Below are 20,342 nucleotides of genomic sequence, written 5' to 3' on the forward strand. Positions count from 1 at the left end.
TCAATATAACACTCGAATATTAATGTACAGACTGTCAGTGTGAGGGCAGTTCTTGAGCCGAGCCTTTAGTTAGTGACTGAAAACACTGGATTTGCTTCTAAGGAACAGAGCTGAACTGTACAGTCTCCTTTTGGTTTCCTGTGTTATCTGTGTCGAAGCCAGAAAAATCTGAAGAGGTTATTTCTGTTTAAGCAGACCTTTGTGGCCTTGTACATATAAATCTGCCTGTCCCAAGAGTTCTCATTATAAACAGGCAGCAAAGGTGGATACATCTAGTCAGAACCTGAACATGCCAAACCAGATAGAAAGGATAATTACAAGAGACTGCCAACGGTATCTATTCATGCATGGCTGGCCAACTGTTTTTAATTTGGTCTTTTCTGAGGCTTGAAGTCTAAAAAACGCTTCTTTTGACTAGCATTCGTAGAGAAACAGCTCGAGCTGTAAGTAAATACAAGTTCGATTGTTATTGCTGGCTCATTGGGATTTTGCTGTATCAGAATAAAATAACCACCTCTGTCATTGCTCTGTTCTTTCTTGTGGTGATGAAACTGCATATTTCTGCTTATTTTCCAAAAATAAATATCCTCAGCCAAAAAAGATTATTTCTGTATGTCCTGTTGCAATACAGAACTCAACCTGTAGATTATTTTGACACAAATGCATTGCGTAACATGGTGGCTATATTTTTCTGATGATCTAAGTCATTCAGGTGGCCTTACACTTGGTTTTGTTGAGTTTCTCCTCACTGGTGTTTCTGTGGATATTTTGAAAGCCCTATTTTCTCATTTTCTTTGCCACTACTTTCCAGTCTTTATTCACTCTGCACGTGCGTGCAGGTGAATCTCTTGATTTGCGCGTTATACTCTACTCCTGTTTGTTTTCGATCCTTTCACACGATAGCAATCGATGATTCGCAACATTGCAGTAAGTTTTCCCAGAAGAATATTTACCAGTGTTAAAAGGCAACACTCCATCCTTTTCTGTTATTTCCATTCTTGTTTATAAATTGGTAAGGTCTTGGGGAAAACATAGCACTTCTGTGGTAAATCTATGTGGAGAAAGACCCTCCTCCCAGCTTGAGTTTATAATAAAAGTTTCAAACCGGAAACAACATTCTCATTTAATAACGTGATTTCAAATTTACAAACAGCCTTGTTCTACCAAACTGCAGCTATTGCCCCGTTCATACATAAGAATGTTGAAAATGAAGCAGCAGTTATTTCTTAACTTAAACTACACTGAATTCTGTTCCCCATTGTCTACTGTACTGCTGACATAAGTAGTGGTGTCGTGTGGTGTCCTGTTACTCCATCTATGTGCACACATTTTAATGTACTGGAGCTATTGTGAGACATCTGGCATCTGCAAAAGAAAAATACATCTCGCTGTTTGTCAAGTATTTCAGCACTGCTGCGTGCAAGCGGAATTGAGGCATTTAAATGTAGATGCATTATTGTCTCCATGAGGAAGACGGTGAGCAGCGGTTAGACTGTTGTAATGAAATGGGTTTGAAGTGCTCTCCCCGAGTGCCTTGCCTTTATAAATCGAACGGACTGTAGGCTGCCTGCCACCTCCTTGAGCGAGTGGGATGAGAGGGAGCACACTCCAGCCACTGCTGTTCCAGCGGATACCTCATCCCGGCACCTCCTGTCCTTCCAGAGTGACTTTCGGCACCTCTGTGAGGAACAGTCCCCTCCAACATCTTCAATCAAAACAAATGGCGGCATTGTCTACCCTGCTAGGATGTTTGATTGCATCTCCATCCAATTACCAAGATCAGAGCCTTACAGCTAGAGCGAGTTAACCATGGAGATTGCAGAGAGTCTGACGAGGCTCCGTGTCTTGCCCTAGTGTTGCACAGAGAAGGGGAAAGAGGCATAATCAAAGAGATAGTGCTGCTTGTTGCAGCCAGCAGCAGCAGCTGTCTCCTTTGCTCTAATGACTTAATACAAATGAGATCTAATTAATCTCCATGGAAACCGTGCCCCTCGAGTGGTGAAGATGTCACAGGGATGGTAACAAACATGATTCAGTAAACGAGCTTGTTCCACACCAGGATACATGCCTCCATCCTCACAGGCCTCCTGTGCCTTTCTCCCTCTCCCTGCTGCCTTGATTTTACAAGACTGGGTCTCCTGGTACATTCCTCTAGAAGGGTTATACCACCATGGCTTTGGTCAATGGGAATGACTTTGGCTTCTTGTAAAGCTCCTGTGGACATGAATGCTGTCTATGTTGGGAGCAAAGTCTCCTCCCGCAGGTTACTGACAGGATTTGTTCATTGACTTTCCTTTCCACTCTGAAATTGTAACGCACACTACAGGGTAAACCAGTGGAGCCCTGTTCCTCCGTTGGGCATACATGTGTGGAGGTACATGGGAGGTGTAAATGCAGGCTGAAGGTCGTACGGGGATATTCTTTTGCTGTCTTTTGAGATGTTCAGTGATCAGGTGATCAGTTTTCATTTCTTTTGTTTACACAGGGAAGACAGATCTCTAATGAGGAGCAGCCTGGTTGGGTCGCTTGTCTCTTGAATGAGTGGGCCTGTTCAGCTTCAGTAAGCCTCCATCACAGATCCATGACATCTTTAAATGAGGGAAAGGACTGCATCAGGTTCCTTTTTGGCCACTCAGTCGTCTATCAATGCCTCCCCCCCCGAAACACACGCTCACACCTCCCTGGTCATTGCCTGGATGTTTGATTAATTACACCAGCGCCGAAGCACAGTTGCCTGATTAGCATTCCCAGTGCATATAGCAAGCAGTCGGGGTCACTGAATCTGGCCGCCCAGGTGGTGTGATTCTGACCCCCTGTCATTGAATTACAGATCGGTTCTGAGCCACCGGAGCAGGGAGGAAAAAGTTCGGCTCGTTTTACATGGAGTGTCGAGACTCTGCAGTATCCTCCTCCCTCCTCCTCCTTGGTTTCTCTTCATGCCTCCTCCCCCTCCCAAACTCTGGCTTGCACAAAGAGCCTGGCAGCCATTTGATGTTTGATCTCGATCTGCGAAAACCGTGGGCTGTGTGTGCCTCAGACATAGAGGAGCTAACCAGCCTTTTGGGGAAAAGTATTATCATAAACAAATGCATTGCCATTAAGAAAAATGACATATCATCCTCCCCGCACACAGTCATTTCTTTATTTAATTCTGTAGCTGCCACAGACACTTTAATCTCTTAAACAACTGTATTGTTTTGCCTGTCTTGAGAATTGGCTCTTAAAACTAATCGCCCCATGTTTTCGGAGCTTGTGGCTCAGAGACTGTAATGCACTACATCTTTTCCCCATCTGCTGCGTTTCCTTTTGTAAGCAGTGAAGAAGGAAAGCAGGGCCACCTGTTGTTGAGCAGGACTTTGTTGTGCCTTTTTGTTTAGGCAAAACTGCAGAAGACTGATATCAAAGCATTTCTTACAAAACCAAAGTCACGTTTTGCAGCACCACTTGGTTGTAAAAATCTGATTATCGCCAAGAGTGCTTTTTGGAAATTGTGTTTTGCATTTAAGTTCAAAATTGATTCTTTTCAGATGGTGACATAGCCTTTAGTGTCATCTTTGGTGTTTTTTTTCCAAACAGTTCTGAGACAAAATTCATTGGGAGGCTAGGCTTTTTTGAGTGTGAAAAAAGTCTAGATCATTCGCATGGACTGTCCTTCATTTTGTAGCAGAGTCTTAATTGGACTGAAAAAACCCTGTCAGAGGTGTTTTATTGCGTCTAGTGTGCGTGTATCTTTCTACTCAGTGTTTCTGAGCGACATTCTGTATTGTGTTTCTTAGACAGCTGCAACCAACTGGTCTTAATTCATTGACTTATGCATTTGTTTACTTATTTCTCGAGAACACTTCAGACGGAAAAGTATTCCTTGATCAAGACAGATACAGTAGGTCGCCCTGACTGCACTGCACTGTTTCGACCTTTACAGGAGATGGCAAGACAGTAAATCAGAGTGGAGGAGGCAGCAGGTTTTAATTAGGGGGCTCTACAAGCACTGCACTGCAGTGGGGCAGTTCTTTTTTCTAATTGGAGCCTTAAGGTTGAATGTGGCAGGGTGGAGGGGGGAGGGCCTTTTTCCTGAGCTGTGTCTGTTTGTTCCATGTGTTCCTCATTTAGAACTAGGACCTGGGATCCAATAAAAATTTCATTGCCTGGCTCTGCTGAAGAATATTAAATTTTGATGAGCCTCCTTGTGTTTTCAGCTGTTTTGCACTTTCATTCACTAGGAGGGGAGGAGGGGGGGCAGATTTTTCAGACTTAGATGGGAGCCAGTGATTTTCTTTTTGCATGTGTAATTATCAGGATAAAACTGACAATAGTTAAAAGAGTAAGGGAGCCTCCCTCTCAGGGCTTGGGGACAGTTCTGAGAACCACAGTGACGCACAAGGTGTTTTCGTACGAGCTGGTGGCTTTCCTGCCTTTCCCACAGTAGGTGTGATCGGAAGTGTCACGGGCCCACAATGACATTATGGAAACTGAGATTTCCGTTCGCTTTATTTAGAGTCCCTAAATTTAGAAATTGGGCATGAACTTTTCTCCTGTATGTGACTGTGGAGTGAACTTGGATTGTGCGCCGCAACCATTTCAAGGATATTTAACTTTTGGGAGACCTTAAATCATTCTCTTCTGTTTTCTTGCCTGAAAGCTAACTGCATATTTGAAAGACAAGTTTGATAGAAATACCTTCTCTTCCTAAGGAAAAGCTCTCTAGGGGCAGACTGGTGTGGTGTCGTCTTGAGACGTCTTACTAAACGCATAAGAACAGTTATAGATGAGAGTAAGGCACTCAGGGTCCATCTTGCCTGTTTTAGTTGCTAGGAGGTAGGATGTTGACTCAAGAGTCTTCCTTAGGTTGCTGCTTCCTGGGTATTTCAGGGAGTTCACTTTGTCAGCAAGGCCTGGTAGTTCAGTTGAGGCAACAGGGTATCACAGCAAAGCACACCGCAGTGATCCACCAGTCACAAATTGCATGCAGCAGCTGTAATCTGCAGACTTGTGCTCTACATAACACCATTCACTAAATACACATTTAGCCGCAGCTCAGGATGGTTAGCATAGAGATTAGGGGAAGAAGGCAAGATCAGGTAAAGGTCTGGAAGTCATTTCTCTTTTGTTCTGATCCTGTCGTATGGGCCCTGGGGGACAATCACTTGAGACATGCAGTATGGATGGCTCTTTTGGGGAAAACCAGAAAAAAGCCCGGCCTGTATTGGAGCTGCTTGTTGGAAAAGGTGCTTCTGTGGAGCAGCTAACTGGCTCATAATGGGCCCTCTGATGGTGGAAAGGTGGTCAATATGTCGCAGAGCTCGCCTTCATTTCATTAATACATTAGCACCATGCACGTGTCGATTTCTTGCTTTAGGCGCTTTTTGGGGCGGAGCGGTGGCTCTGTGGCTAAGGATCTGCGCCTGTGACCGGAAGGTTGCCGGTTCAAATCCCGTGGCCGGCAGAGGAATCCTACTCCGTTGGGCCCCTGAGCAAGGCCCTTAACCCCAACTGCTCCAGGGGCGCCGTACAATGGCAGACCCTGCGCTCTGACCCCAAGCTTCTCTCCCTGTCTCTGTGTCTGTGTCTCCCTGGAGAAAAGCTGGGGTATGCGAAAAGACGCATTCCTAATGCAAGAAATTGTATAGGGCTAATAAAGAAACATTAAACATTAATTAAACATTAGAGAAGAATAGGAGGACAGGAAAACGAGCACAACCGCAAGTCTTCATTGCCCACCATAACGCAGAAATAGCCTGTGGGTTATGGGGCTATAAATTGCCTTTTTTTAGAATGTTGTGGTATTTTCTGCAGACTTGGAATTAAAAAAAAAAGTAATTTGTTTTCTACACATGCGGAGACTGATGTGGGGAAAAAAAATTAAGTCCAGTCCCAAACCACAGTGTCTAGGCATAGTATTTCTTTTTTTCTTCTTGTTGCTATGAACAAGAGTATAGGTCATTAACAAGATGCAATATGGGAGATATCTGGAGATTATTTAGCATATTTAGAAGTCAAAATTGTGCTTCACATCGTCAAAAGGGGCACAAAATACAAAACACGAGGAATCTAATATTCAATGATATTTCACATTTAGATTTTCAACAGTCTTTTGAGAATTCCTTTGGAGGGTGCGGTTTGCTGCAATACCTAATTAGTGAAGAAAATGACAGAGCAAGCTGAAACTGTGACAGGATACCTGCAGCTGGGTTTGCAACCCGTAAGAAAGTGTATAAGTGGAAAGTGCAGATAACACAGGCAGGGCAGCACTGTGGAGTAGCGGTTAGGCCGATTGTGTTTGATTGTGTGTTTGAATCCGGGTACATCCGTTATGCCCAAGCAAGGTATTTCACTACTATTACCCCGGTACAATACCCAGATTCATAAATGAATGCTAATAAAGATTTTAGATAAAAGTATCAACCAAATTAATAATTATATTGGTCCTTCAGTTATTAATAATTACATTGGTTCTTCAGTTAATAAATTCCTTACACTTAGTGCTTTTCTGGACACAACACTCAAAGCTCTTTTCAGGTAATGGGGATCCCCTCCACCACCAGTGTGCAGCCCCACCTGGATGATGCGACGGCAGCCATAGTGCACCAGAACACTCACCACACACCAGCTCTCAGTGGGGAGGAGAACAGAGTGATGAAGCCAGCTCAGAGATGGGAATTATTAGGAGGCCATGACTGGTAAAGGCCAATGGGAAATTTGGCCAGGACACCGGGGTAACATCCCTACTCATTTCAAGAAATGCCCTGGGATTTTTAATGACCACAGAGAGTCAGGACCTTGGTTTTACATCTCATCCAAAGGATGGCACCTTTTTCCAGTACAGTGTCCCCGTAACTATACTGGGGCATTAGGACCCACATAGACTGCAGGGTGACCGCCCCCTGCTGGCCCCACTAACACCTCTTCCAGAAGCAACCTTCGTTTTTCCCATCCAGGTACTGGCCAGGCTCACACCTGCTGAGCTTCAGTGGGCTGCCAGTTGTGAGTTGCAGGGTGATATAGGTGCTGGAAGTTAGTGCAATGTCCTCCTATGGCCAGCAGCCAGGTGGATTGTCCAGAAAAGCGCTATATAAGTGTAAGCAATTATTAATTAATCATTATTATAATTACTTCTTAGCAGACAGGTGGGGGCTGTGGCAGAGGTCACTGCACACTCATGTCTTCACACCTTAACTTTGTTACTCATCACACCTGGGATCGGTTCACTCCATATCAAGCTGCAGCAGACATTTAGTGCTTTTTATTATGTCTGTTCTAAAACAATTTTTTTTTTATTGCTTTGTCTTGTGGGAGGAAGAAGGAATTTACCTTGCATGGCTGCATGTACAGAGGTGTTCCCAAAGCAATGAGCAAGTAATGAATGGTGGCGATTTTTTTGTCCCCAGTGGTTTATATTCAAACATATATATTTACAATAAGTTGTGTGGAGCCCTGAATTAAGATGCAGAGGCAGGTAACAAATTGATGCTCAGAGGATTCAAAGAGGGCACTGGGGAATACTGTAAACTAAAACTTCAGCTTGAAGCCTTCATTCCATTTAACTAATAATGGATATATAACTAAAGCCATTTGTCAAAAACCAAATTGGAATGACCAGCTTAGACAGAATATTCATAGTCCCCTGCTCCTGCACGAGAGCTCGACATATTTAACCCTGGCTTTGTCTTGTTCTTGATTCTTTCATTTTGCAGGGATGCTGTCAATTTGAAACATTACGCTTTCAGTTTGAGGTCATGCACCTTGTGCCTTCAACTCTTGTACCAAAAGTCCATCCCCAATGTTGCAGAAAGTTCTGTTTAAATATAGCAATGCCTTTTTAAAAATCTGATTGGTAATAATATACCCACCAACTCCGCCTACACAAGTATCCAAAAACAACACTTCTCTCCTGTGCACAACATCCAAGCCAGAAAGGCTGCCTTAATTCCGTTCGGTCTTGGGTGTTGAACTAATTACTGGAAGGAAAAATAAGGGGGGAATTATCCCATTATCAAGTGCAATACGATTTGCAATGGAAGATTAGATGCTTTCGTTTGCTAAACACACAGTTACAGCCTATAAGAGTCTCAGTAAATTACAGTACAATAGAGGGTCTCGTTATGTTGCCAACACACCAACAGGACATGTTTTTCCACTGAATGTTCTCCTTCAGACCTTAACTGAAAAGCCCTTGTAAAATTCAATAAAATTACGATGCATTTTAATTTAGAGTATAGACAATTCTACTTTGTTTCCTAGTTGGGTTATTAGACCTGCTTGTTCTGTACTAATACCTTACATTTCTTTATAAAAAAAAAGGCAGAATGCAGTAATTTGATCAATAATTTTGGTTAGCAATGTTCCCTTTTAAAATACTTAAAAATTATTAAGATGTTAATCCATTTAAGTACATGATGAAACCTGTTGGTAAAAAGATAACATTCTTATTTCCTACATTACGCTCATCAAAGTGTTTCTGCTGGACTAAGTCCCCCAAATTTAGAAAGACACTGAAACAGTTATGATGATGTTCTATGGCTGTGTATGTGTTATATACTGAGAATACAAATCACTTATAAGTACAACACATTTATGAAATTCATATCAGGAAAATTATTTTGTAGCTCTGGGGCCACTAGAGGTGTTAACGGTATTGATTGTGTTGTGTGTGCTATTGTGTAAGACTTTCTGCTCTGAGTTTGTTGAAAACTGGTATAAATAATAGCATAAATAAGATGCTGTTATTATTATTTTAATAAGGTGCATTTATTATACAGTATCTACTGCTTATGCCGTTACCTAAACCACTGGCACACTGACAACAGACCTTTGATAAGCAGGGTATAATGCGCCCAGTCAACCTGGTAATCTGAATCCAACAACATGCCCTTGACAGTGTGCTGCATACAGTGAGCGACATAGGATTGGCCACATTAAACTTTAAACAGACATGATCATTCTGATCTTCCTGGGCTGGGAACTGTGTTGTGATAGTCTTGCAGTGCATGGACAAATACCTGTCAGACATGGAGAAGACGTGCTGAGCAAATGGGAGAATTGGCCTCTTAAATGATGGTACCACCCTAGCTTCACCTTAAGTCATACAACATCACCACCGAAAAAGAAACACCTCTTCCTTCATTTCCAGCATTTCCTTTGTACAGCTCTTCCCTCTTTTATTCCTACTGGTTGTTTCGTTATATGGCCTCTCAGTTCCTTATAAGTGTGAAACTTCATAATGTGAAATTAAGGTTTTAAATCATGTGGTCCTAATGCAATTTGTTTGTTGTTTTAATTCCCTAAACAAACTGCTGTGCTAATAAAAGACACTCATTTCACTGAGGCCACTGAGAATGTTGGCATGTCCCTAAAACATAACTCGGTTTATTAAAATACTGTTCTGCAGCTTCACGGTATGCTTCTACTTAACGTTTGACGCATAGTCTCATGCCACTTTGCTACATTTGCTTGAATAAGAAGCGCCTTTAGTTCAAGTTAATTTGGCGAGTGGATTAAAGGGCATCTGATACTGCAGTTGGGGAAATGCTGCCACAAATGTCAAGCTTTATTCTCTTCTTAGTTAGAAAATCCTCACATAACATTTTAAACAACAGCCTTCCATTCTGTGTCGCGGCACTTAAAAGCCAAGATGTCTGCGCTGGACCTGGAGGCCTGTGGCGTTCTCTTTAGAGGCTAGAATGTTCCAGAAGAGCTGGAGCAGGCGCCTGGACCTTCTTGACAACTGGGAGAAGGCCTTGGCCTGTCTCTGGGCTCAGGGGTGGCGGAGGGGTCGTAAAGCTTCCAGGGAGCTGACGAGCTGAGGTAATTGGTGTGGAATTCACACTGGTTGCTGGCAGTCAGAATGGAAAAATGTTTCACGTCCTATGTGAATGGCTTATTATTTGGGTTGTTTTTATTGGGATTGGGAAGAAAAGCCATTGAAAGCAAGCCGTTATCATAAAAATAACAGAGCTGTAATTAGCTAAAACTAGGCTCTGGCCTCCTTGGGGGTGAGCAGTGGCGAAGCTAGGCTCTTGTTTCACATTTTGTTGAGCGTTATTGGTTTAATTCAGAGACAGCTGGGCCTGGAATCAAAGCTCCCATAGTGTGTGTTTGTTTCTTTTGCGCCTGCTTGTTTCTACATGTTGAGGATTCAATTGTTCCTGCACAGCATGTTGACCAAGACAGCTCTGACATTTCCTTCCCTCTTTGTCTTGGAACTGGAATGAGGCGGATTGAGTGTGACATCCATGAGCACAACATTCAGCATTCCTCTTTATTGAACATTTTTCTGTAAAAACTGCAAAGGAAAGTTGTGTTAGTTGTGTGACCTTACAGTTTGTTTTTCAAAAACGGAAATTGTAAAAGATGGAAGTTAATTTAACCCATTTTATTCATTTGGTTGCTAATATAATGATTTGTGATTCTCATCAAGCGATATATTGAAGTATCACAGCTGTTCACACAGTAGTTGTTGCGTTTTATCTCACCTAAAATTTTGTAGATTACATTTTTAGATTAACCAAACTCCTTGCTCCTTGAGGTAATGCTGACAAAGACCTTAATTATAGAATGTAACAGGTTTCTAAAACATTATTGGTATAGTAATGAATTCCAGGTATGACACAGTAATGTTGTACGTTCCTGCTCCTGAGAATTTACCTCAATTGAATTCTGTAAACTGAGTGAAGATGAAGCCTGATCCCACATGTTACAAAAAAAGTTTGTGCTTTTCTTCCACATTTGTGAGTTTTCTGTGTCTGTTAATGGATGCCTCCTTCATCACCTGACTTCCTGGCCCAACTCTCTGTCTCAGTGACCCCCTGCTGCTGTGCTTCAGTGTTGCTGACTGCAGTGCTGCAGATTCAAGCCAATCCATACCAAGAGTTTGTCTTCCTGTTTAGCTTTTTTTGTGCTTACTTGTTTAGTCAAATAGGTTCCAAATGTTTGAAGCCCATTGAGGGTAAATGATGCATGTCAGCACACTGACTGAGGGAAGTGGGATTATTCACAGGCAGCAGATAACAAGCCGCCACAGGAACTCAACAGCTAGTGCTCTTCTGTGTCTTCATCAGGGCCCTTTCTGTCCTCTTGGCAAAGCTACAAGAGGTGTGTTCTTTTGTTCTGTAGAAATAGTGAATGAATGGTTTATAAGTGTAGATCATGGGTAAGCAATGTATTAGTCAGGATGCAGTAAGGATTGTAGAAGCAAAACTGCCTGAATAAACGGAGATTCAGGGGTTTTCTACATGCTACTGGTTTTGAAATAACCTTCCACAAAAATCGGGCCTTTGACTGCCACTATCTTTCCCTTGGTAGAGATGATTGACTTAATAAACCCATACCTCAATTTCCAAACTTAATTCATTCCTTAAAAACTGTACAATGAAAATTCTTAATCCAAAAATGAAATTCTCATGTGAAACCTTCTGCTTTGCTCCTAAGGTCTTCCTAGGACATCACCCAGTATACTTTTTACCCTATAAGAATCATCAAAGTAAAAACACAAATGGCCCTGGTAGAGTAGTGAGGGTAAATAAAATGAATAAAGCTTCTAAGAATACAGATGCACTGAGGAAGGTGTTGTGGGAGGTCTTGCTATGAGAATGGGGTCTTCCATACAGCTAGCTACCACAGAAGCACCTTCATTGCATTGAGAATTTCTTAGGTACTGCATCAGACAGGTATGAAAATGCATGTTTTGTTATTAAACCAGGTGTTTGGAAATGAAGGGAAGACTTCCCAGTGAATGGCTTACAGAGTTTTCAGGTTAGGATGAGTGTCCTTGTACACACTCTCATAGCAATCCCTCACTCCTTCAGCAGAGAGCTCCATTAACTGTTTTCTCTAGTAAAGCTGTGTTCTTTAGCAGTAGTAGTTAGTACCATACAAACAAGACAGCTGTGGGTAGGCAGGGATTATAGTGCTTTTCTACAAGTCTCTGAATACTGTGTGGAGCTTTGTAAGCTTGATAGTCCGTCTGTAAGGAGTCAAGCAAGACACAAGCTTGCTGAGCTTTAATGCACACACTATAGCTGCATGGAAATGTTATTGGTTTATTAGCGGCAATTTAGAAAATTAAGCTTGACACTTTTCTCCGCTAAATCATTTTATTCACTCCACATCGAAATCTACTCAAATGCTTTGTGTGCAAAGGCCAATAGAGGTCACAGTGGAAATTTGCATTTGGGTGTAACGATCATTAAAGAATACAAACATATTTTTTTACCTCATAATTGCCGGAAAAAACATTTTTTAGCCAAACAGCCACACATTAAGAAACGGCAGTTTCCTGAAAGCAATGCATTTCATACTGTTGCAATTTCAGCACATGTTTCAGGTTTTGTATGGCAAAAGCTTTATACTTCAAATGAACCAGTGAGGTGCTGAAGAGAGTTTGCATGATTGTGAATGCTGTGGTTCAAGGGGTTGGGCTGCTAAATGGTCATGCTAAGCATCAATACATGGTGTCCAAATATTTTTGCACAACTTACCAATAAATGGAGGTACTGTACCGATAAAGCACAATTCAATTTCTTATAAAAAAATTCTGATTTGATCTCTGTATGTATATTTTTTACTAGACAAATAGGATGCTAATTATTCATTTCAGGGATATAGGAACAGCAGGATTGACACCTGGTTTTCATAAGGTCAAAGGCTTTTAAAGTAATTACAGGAGATCTTTATAATGAGAGATACAATTACACTAAATGATTTTCTGTAATTCAGAAGTACTTGCTTTGAATAAATTAACAATCCTAGAAAGATCTGTTCCAGAGCTGTCAACACTGGTTTAAGAGCACATCTCATCCAGGCTGTTGCCCTCTCTTCCAGCTCCCCCACAGTTCCTGAAGAAGCCAGCGAACATCTATGCATACGAGTCCATGGACATTGTCTTCGAGTGTGAGGTGATGGGCACACCCCCCCCGACAGTCAAGTGGGTCAAAAATGGAGACGCCGTCATTCCCAGCGACTATTTCAAAATCATCGTAAGTCTAGTTCGCTCCTTGCCTCTTTGTAGTGCCTGTTTTTGGCTTCAAAGCAAACGTTGTCTCCTGCAGAGGAAACGGAAAGTTTTAGAGTGACATGATGTTGAGGACTTACGTCCGAGGCGACACGAGTCCTTCTGAGGGTCAGCTGGACTAATCGCCCTGTTTTGCCTGCCTCTGTCCTCTGCCAGACCAGTTCTTACAATATTCCAAGGAAATAATTAATCCAGTCACAGACATATTTCTCCCTTCAAATCCTAACCCTCTACTGCTTGGCTGAAAAGCACACTGGAGCATTTTGTGGTAGAAGGAGAGGAAAGCGGTTATAGATACAATTTAAAGCTGAAGAGTTCCACTTCATTATTAGCCTGGTTATCAGTAGTGAGTCGCTGATCTATAAAAAGTACAAAACACTAAAATTGCCTATAATACAGATTTCTTTGTAGTGTTGTGTTGCTTATGAAATAGATGTGTATGGTTGTGTTTGCGTTAAACTGCACTGATATTTGAAGTCATTGCTTAATCGTGTTTATTGAGTGCTTGGTTTTGTAGCATGGGCTATGTTGCGTTTTGGTGTTCAGGAGTATGAATGTCTTCCTGCGTTTGCCAACAGAAGGAGCACAACCTGCAGGTTCTGGGGCTGGTGAAGTCTGACGAAGGGTTTTACCAGTGCTTAGCTGAAAACGACGCAGGAAATGTGCAAGCCAGCGCCCAGCTCATCATCCTGGAACGTGGTGAGTAGTGGGGGAGTGACCCAGCTTGAAGAAGGCAATCTCAAGAGCTGTGCTGGGCCTTTGTGTGACTTTTCACATGGGTGGTTTTTTTGAGGTCCTTTTGAGGACAACCTGCCATGCGTGGATCACAGAAGGTGAAAACACATTTCAGGTTGAAAATAACCTCTTAACCTTGCCTGTAACCTCAGACAAACACCAGGATCCACAGCTCTCCTGATCTTGCGGGCGGTCAAGAATTCCTGGGTTGGGGTACCCAATTATGTTGGAGGTCGAGGCCCCTGTTGATGGAAAGAGCTCCTCTAAGAAAGCTAGATAATCTAAACATGGCCACAGTTGCAAGCTTATCTGTGTAAATTGTGAATGAATGTGGAAATGACAAGAGGTTTAGTTTCTCTCCTCCTCTTTTACAGAAAGCAAATGTTGATACAGCTTTCTGTCTGTAGTGAAGTTGCTCTTGATAGTCTTTTACAAGATAAAACCCAGAATTTGTACGATAAGATTTGAGTAGATCAACAGAACTGGTACAGTTGTAGGAATAAGCAGCTTTCTGATGATGAGGGGAATGAAATGCATTTCTTCAGCATTTTAAATAAAAGTAGTAGATTAGTTATGCCATTTGGTTTTGGACGTTTGTCAAAAATGTTTCCCTGGGGGAAAGTTTTGTGGTTTGTGATTTTCATTAGCAATCCAGGGCTTGTTGTGTATAGAATTATCTCAGGAGAGTCCCTGGGTGATACCAGGTTTAAAACGTGTTGGCCAAGGGTCTGAATGGACAACAGAGTATAGAGTATCGAGAAATATTAAAGGTAAACAGCAGTTGCTTTAACAAAACTTTTATTTTACCTTAACTGCTCAGATGGATAGACCATTTTAAGGACATTTCAATGTAGTGCCTTATACACCGCATGAGAGCCAAAAGGTATTATTTGTTGTTTCATGTTCTCTTTGTGGTGTGTGACATATCGAAGCCAAAATCTTACTGTCCTAACACAGGACGCCGGTATGTAGTTTTGACCACAGTTTACTCACTGAAAGCGTTTACTTACTGAAAACGTTCAGTGGTTTGTGGGACGTTTGCTTAGACAATTAGACGTTTTGCTTAGAAGTCTGTTGACCTGGGATCCCTATAGAGAGAATCTGTGGTGACATAAAATTAATCTGGTGTCTTGAGTGGCTTTTCTGGTGTAACTGAGGAATCCTGCAGTGGACACTGGGAATGTAAATGTAAAAGCTTCCAGTCTTTAATTGTGGCAGCACTTTCATTCTGCTGAGCACGTTTGTGTATCGAGAACTGATTGTCCTGCATGTGTGATAGATATCATAATGGCAGATTAGGGTTATCGCCTATTCAATTCATCACATTTCTTGAGGATAAAACCTTGAATTCGATGTTAAGATTGGATAACTGGGATGAATGTGTTTTTTCCTGTCCATAGATTGTTGTGTCTGTTTGCACTTGGTTTTATTCCCATGGAGCTTTTTCCCCTGTCTGTTTGTGTTTCATTCTTGCTTTTACCAAAGAAGGAGAAAAGGCCTGAGGACCTCAGCACAGCCCTCCACATGGTGCGAATGTGGATTTATTCAGGCAGGAAGCTATAATAAAGTCTGTTTGTTAAATAGAGACCTAGAGGATCCTCTGTTTACCTTCACTGCAGATGTCCAGTTCTGTTCTGTGTATAATACACCACACTCCTGCGTGGAGGACTGGTACATACTTGATGTGAGCTCTTCAACTGCAGCTGATGGGGAGCTGTGAAATCCTACAACATGAATACCGGGCCCTTACTGTCCTCCCTGCATTCATGCAGCCCCATTCCTTTCAGTTTCACCTCTAGAGGGCTGACTGACAGAGCTTTGTAGCCTTTCGTTATACAGGTACTGTCCTCACTCTTCAGTAAACCCCTTGCAACTTTGGAAAGTTAAGCCCTTCAGTGCTGTGCAAGTCCTGGTATTCTCTTCCAGGGTGAGTGTGGTCCAGTCCGGCCTTGTGCTTGGAGAAGCTTGGCTGATTCCTGACAAACTAATTGAATTTCATTGTGGGTGTCTTCCACTGATCGTCCGCACTGCCCTTGCCGAAAAGCCGCCTGGTGCCATCTGGAGCCTCTTCCCTCCAGTTGCTGCAACCTGTTCCTCTCTGCCATCATATGGGCAGGACCCGCAGGGGGAAGTTAGCCCCAGAACCCCCGCCGTCGTCTCCGGCTGGCTCTACCGGCGCACCACACCTCCGGGGCCCCGTCCGCCGCCGGCTTTGTAGCGCCGCGTCCTCCGCGTCGGCGTCTTTTCCTTTGTGCGTGTGCTTAAAGCTCCTCTCCCTCTGCTCTGTTGTTCCCCGTCCTGCTGGGGGCAAATTAGCATTCTTGGAGCTGAGCTGCGGATTAAAACCCAGAGTAACAATCTGTGCAGTGAGTAATGGAAAATGGCACAAAGAGCGTGGGGTGATCTGGAAGGGCTGAGAAGACATGTCCTTGCTTAGACCTTGGCCTTTTCCTCCGGGACTTGGACCTCTCTCAGCAAGTAGTACTTGAGCTGCCCTTTCTGTTGTCTTAATTTGTCACTCCTTAATAGGCCAGCATTGTTTTCTGTAATGCATTTAGTTTGGTGATGTCCTTTTTTTTTTTTTTTTGCTCCTTTTGCTCTAAATTCAATGGTATGTACCTGCAGTGTGGTCTTCGTGAAGTGCTTCTTTTCTTTTCTCTGGAGCTTGAGGTGCTAAGCCTGTACCCCTTACAGACATCCAGAAATAAAATCAGAATGTGTCTCCTTTTCTCATTCCTCTCATGTGTCTTTCACAGAATTAAAAAGTATGTTTTAACACCTTTAATGATTTTTGCAACAAAGGTTGCATCCCAAAGGAGGGAGGGGTAAGGGGGTGGAGGAAGATTGAAGATCAGTCCAGCTGTCTTGCAACTTGCTCAGGTCATTTTTAAATATGAAGGGCCTGGTTGGCACTTGTTGCCAAGCAACTGATCTCAGAGTGGCTGAACTCTAGCCCAGAAGATCACAAGGCCTTACCAAACTGGTACTGCGTTGGTGATCAACATGGTCTCTCAATGGGAACCCATCCCAGTTGAATTTTTTTTCTCTAGCAATACCAAAATCCTACCTGACGGCACAGGAAGGACACCAAGGCAACTTCAGCTACCACATTGTCCCCTGTACTTCTGTTGTGGGGCTTAATTACCACTGTTTTATTGACCCTGCAAAAGCAAAAGTAAATAGTCATACCTATAAGTCAGAAGAACTCTAGAATACATATACTGTAACCCAAGGCTTGAGCAATTCAGAGTTTTGTGACTGGGATGGTTGCAGAAAAAATAAAGCAGTCTTTGTGGACTGCTCCCAAACTATAGCACAAATGTGAGGAAACGCAGTGTTCAGCGTAGCTCCTCAGGTCGTTGTATTCCTTTAAACTACAGATGGTGCAGTGTATCCGGTTGCAAACAGAGCAATCCATGAAGCCTTGTTAGAAGTAGTAATTATATAACAGGGTGGCCATGCTAACCTCAGTGGTAGTGTCTCTAATTAGGCTTTTAAGAACCCGACGTTTCTTTCCTTTTTTCAAACCAAGAAAAACATGAGAGGTCCAGATTTTTTCCAAACCTGCCAAGATTACTGATTATTTAAAAAATACGCTTAAATACTTCCCGCACTCCCTTATACCAAAGCCAGCAGATGAATCCATTAGCATTGTGATGTGTGTGCGTGCAAACCTTAACTGTTTGTGAAGTCTGCTTATGCGATTTTATGTGTTTTTTATAGTGATTATATCACTATTTTATGATGATTTAAGCAGTGAATGTTGTGTCACAAAATTTCACCGAAGCCTTTCCTGATAGACCCTAACATCTGCTTTTACAACACGCTCCCGAAAGCAGTATTTGTTTGGATTATTTTCTGCCACAATTCTCCTTACAGTTAATGCTGTGTCTTTCCAACAGGAAACTTTCTTTTTAGTGCTGATGTGTGTGTGGCTAATGGAGAGCTTGGGGTCAAGCTCAACAGCTCCATTTAGGGTGTTTAAAATCTGGATCTTATCTTCCCAGAGTTGTTGGTTGTACTTGGAGGAGGCTGTTTTCTTTCCAGACTTCTGTGCACTTCCAGTCTCTTTGGCAATCATTTCCGTTTTCCAGAAGGTACTGATGTTGGGGGGCTTCATGATGTCCGTATAGTGTCATACCGTCTGCAAAAGATAATCCTTGCAAGAATAAGAAAATGGGAGCTGTGATTTAGAATGGAATACAAAATGTTAAATTATCAATATTGAAGGAAATATAATCAAATGCAAATGTATTTTTTTTTAGATGTTCACTGTAGTAAACCTGCTTTTAGGCATTTCAGTTTCTTCTTTTAATTTTCCTGGGCAGAGAGATTGTAGAATGTTCTTGTGCAATTTAAGCCATTGAGGTGTTTGCAGTTTTAAACTAATCTGACAGATTCTGACACTGGTAAAAGACGGTACCATTATTCCTAGCCGTTCTTCATTTGGCAGGTTGTGATTACATGAAACAGAACTGACAGATTGCAGCAGGTAATTATGTTTCTGTGAAAAAAGCCTTTTTTTTAATCTTGGAAGCACACAAAAAAAATCATCAGGCTCTCAGCTCACTGCTATGATTGCCATTTTTGTATGAACTGGAACAACAAAGAAAAAAAGTAGGAAAGCATAAATAAAAATGACTTAGGAGAGAGTATTTCTATAAATGTGCTCCATCACACTTAATGAGAAAAATAGTATCCCAGTTACCTCCTTATTAATAGCTTGTGGAAAATCTTTCAGATTGACTGTATTAACTGTCATTTTGTCCTGGGGCAAGAGTAACATGTGCGAGTAATTTAAAGAGCAGTATTTCTAACTGAGGTTCATTAAGAAACCCTGCCTTTTCAACCTGCTGTTAATGTGTCTTAATTACTGTTTTTTTAACAAAAAGGCTTGCTGAATGATGGAGATCAAGGGCAGATGATGGTCTTTCAACTCTGCTGCAGTGCCACATACTTCACTGTGCTTGGGAAACGCCATTACTGTTTTTCTCCTAAACTACTGACCAACACAGGGCTGGTTTAGTCTGATCTGCTGGCCCACCTGTTGTATAGGTGTTGCAATGGCAGGCGGTGTAACGTACAACCCTCAGGCCTGCCTTCCTGACCTCTGTGAATGTTTAATTCTGTTCTGTATGCCAGAGGAGTCCCAATCCTAGCTCTTTAAGCTATGTCCTAAACACTGTAATTGAAGTAAAGTCCTATGTGTGGGCATGCCCAGTGCTACTTCCCAATGGCGTTGATGCACACTCTAAGTGCTGTACTTATGTAGGCTTTTTGTTTGTTCCAAGTGGTATATTTTTTAGTGTATCAGTTTTAGTAGAGCTCGTAGAGGTTAATATACCTTTCTGATGTTCAGTGTACAGAAGGCATCTGTCTTGCCTGCACATGTGATTAATATCCAAGTCTGAGGAGTGGTTGTGAAAGGGTGTTTCAGCTTTTTGAACTAGAAAGAGATTAGTTTAACCCACCCATTTTCATCATCGCTCTGAGCTGATTACTTGGTGATTATCCTGACTTTGCAGCTGTTGTCCCCTTAAGTGGGAGATGAACTATATTTTTTAGGCACCTTTGGTTTTTTTATTTGTTAAGCCTACCTTACTAAAACCGGAAGAGGGCCTGAATGGCTTGAGAGCATTGAAGTGTAGAAAGTGTAGGAAGCATGATTGCTTACAGGCACAGCAAGTTTCGAAGCACAGATTAGTCTCCAGATACAGTAAGTATGACTCTCAGAAAAGCATTGGCATTGATACACCAATGAGTGAAGCGACAACTGAAGTGAAGGCTCGATTATTGAATTTACATTCCAGCGAATTACAGCATTGCAGCTAGAAAACAGCTAGAGTTAAAGAACAGTGCTATGCCGACAAATTGCAGCTCTTTTCCTGCCACGAGCATGATGGTAGAAACCCTTTTAAAGCTTGTGCTGAATACTCGGGCAATGATTGCATTCTGCAGGATCATGGGGTTTGTCTTGGACCTCCTGCAGACACTGTGATTGGATGGGAACAGTCTGATAGATGTTGAGGAGTTTGTTGACGTGCTGATTGTGTTTCATTTGTGGTTATTTCCTGGATCTTAGCCAAAGTGCATTGGTGATGCAGTGAATTATGGCAGTTAAATCCTGTAGCCACTATGCTTTTGTGTATATGTAGGTCATGAATAAACAAAATCTCAGGTCTATTTTAGATTGTGCTGTATTAATGAAGTACAAGTATAAAAGGCTTATTCATTAAAAGGACTTCATGTGCCGAACATTGTACACTCCAGAGCCTTCATTTCTAGGTGGAACATGAGACTTTCACACCACAAAACTTCTCTGAAGCCTCTTGAAGGGATGAAAATTGAAATTCGATTAAGATAGGCACATCTGATTAAACTGTTCTTTGGTTATGTGACTGCATGACACCCCAAATGACAAGACAGACCTCCCATAAACAGAGTACAGAGATGCGTGTTCACACAAGGTTCATTAAGCTGTGGTAATCAGCACTGTGCGCAGTTTGCTAGGCAGTATGGATGTTGAGTTAAGTGAGGAATGATATACAGGTAGATAAAGGACTGGCTAAGTGAGATATAATTGAGTTCCATGGAATTTGGA

General features: G+C 42.1%; 1 protein-coding gene across 8 annotated transcripts in view; it reads left to right on the top strand.

Annotated features, from left to right (window-relative positions):
- Window positions 1-20,342, top strand: part of LOC148659455 (neogenin-like) — a 201,614-nt gene that overhangs the window by 124,392 nt on the left and 56,880 nt on the right. For all 8 annotated transcript variants that reach the window (XM_088641695.1, XM_088641697.1, XM_088641698.1 and 5 more), the window contains exons 6-7: window positions 12,817-12,971; window positions 13,585-13,705. In XM_088641695.1, coding sequence (XP_088497821.1) covers window positions 12,817-12,971; window positions 13,585-13,705 — 276 coding nt within the window. The remainder of the gene's footprint in view (window positions 1-12,816; window positions 12,972-13,584; window positions 13,706-20,342) is intronic.

This window comes from Lepisosteus platostomus, chromosome 7, assembly GCF_059453375.1.
Source record: "Lepisosteus platostomus isolate fLepPlt1 chromosome 7, fLepPlt1.hap1, whole genome shotgun sequence".
NCBI lineage: Eukaryota > Metazoa > Chordata > Actinopteri > Semionotiformes > Lepisosteidae > Lepisosteus > Lepisosteus platostomus.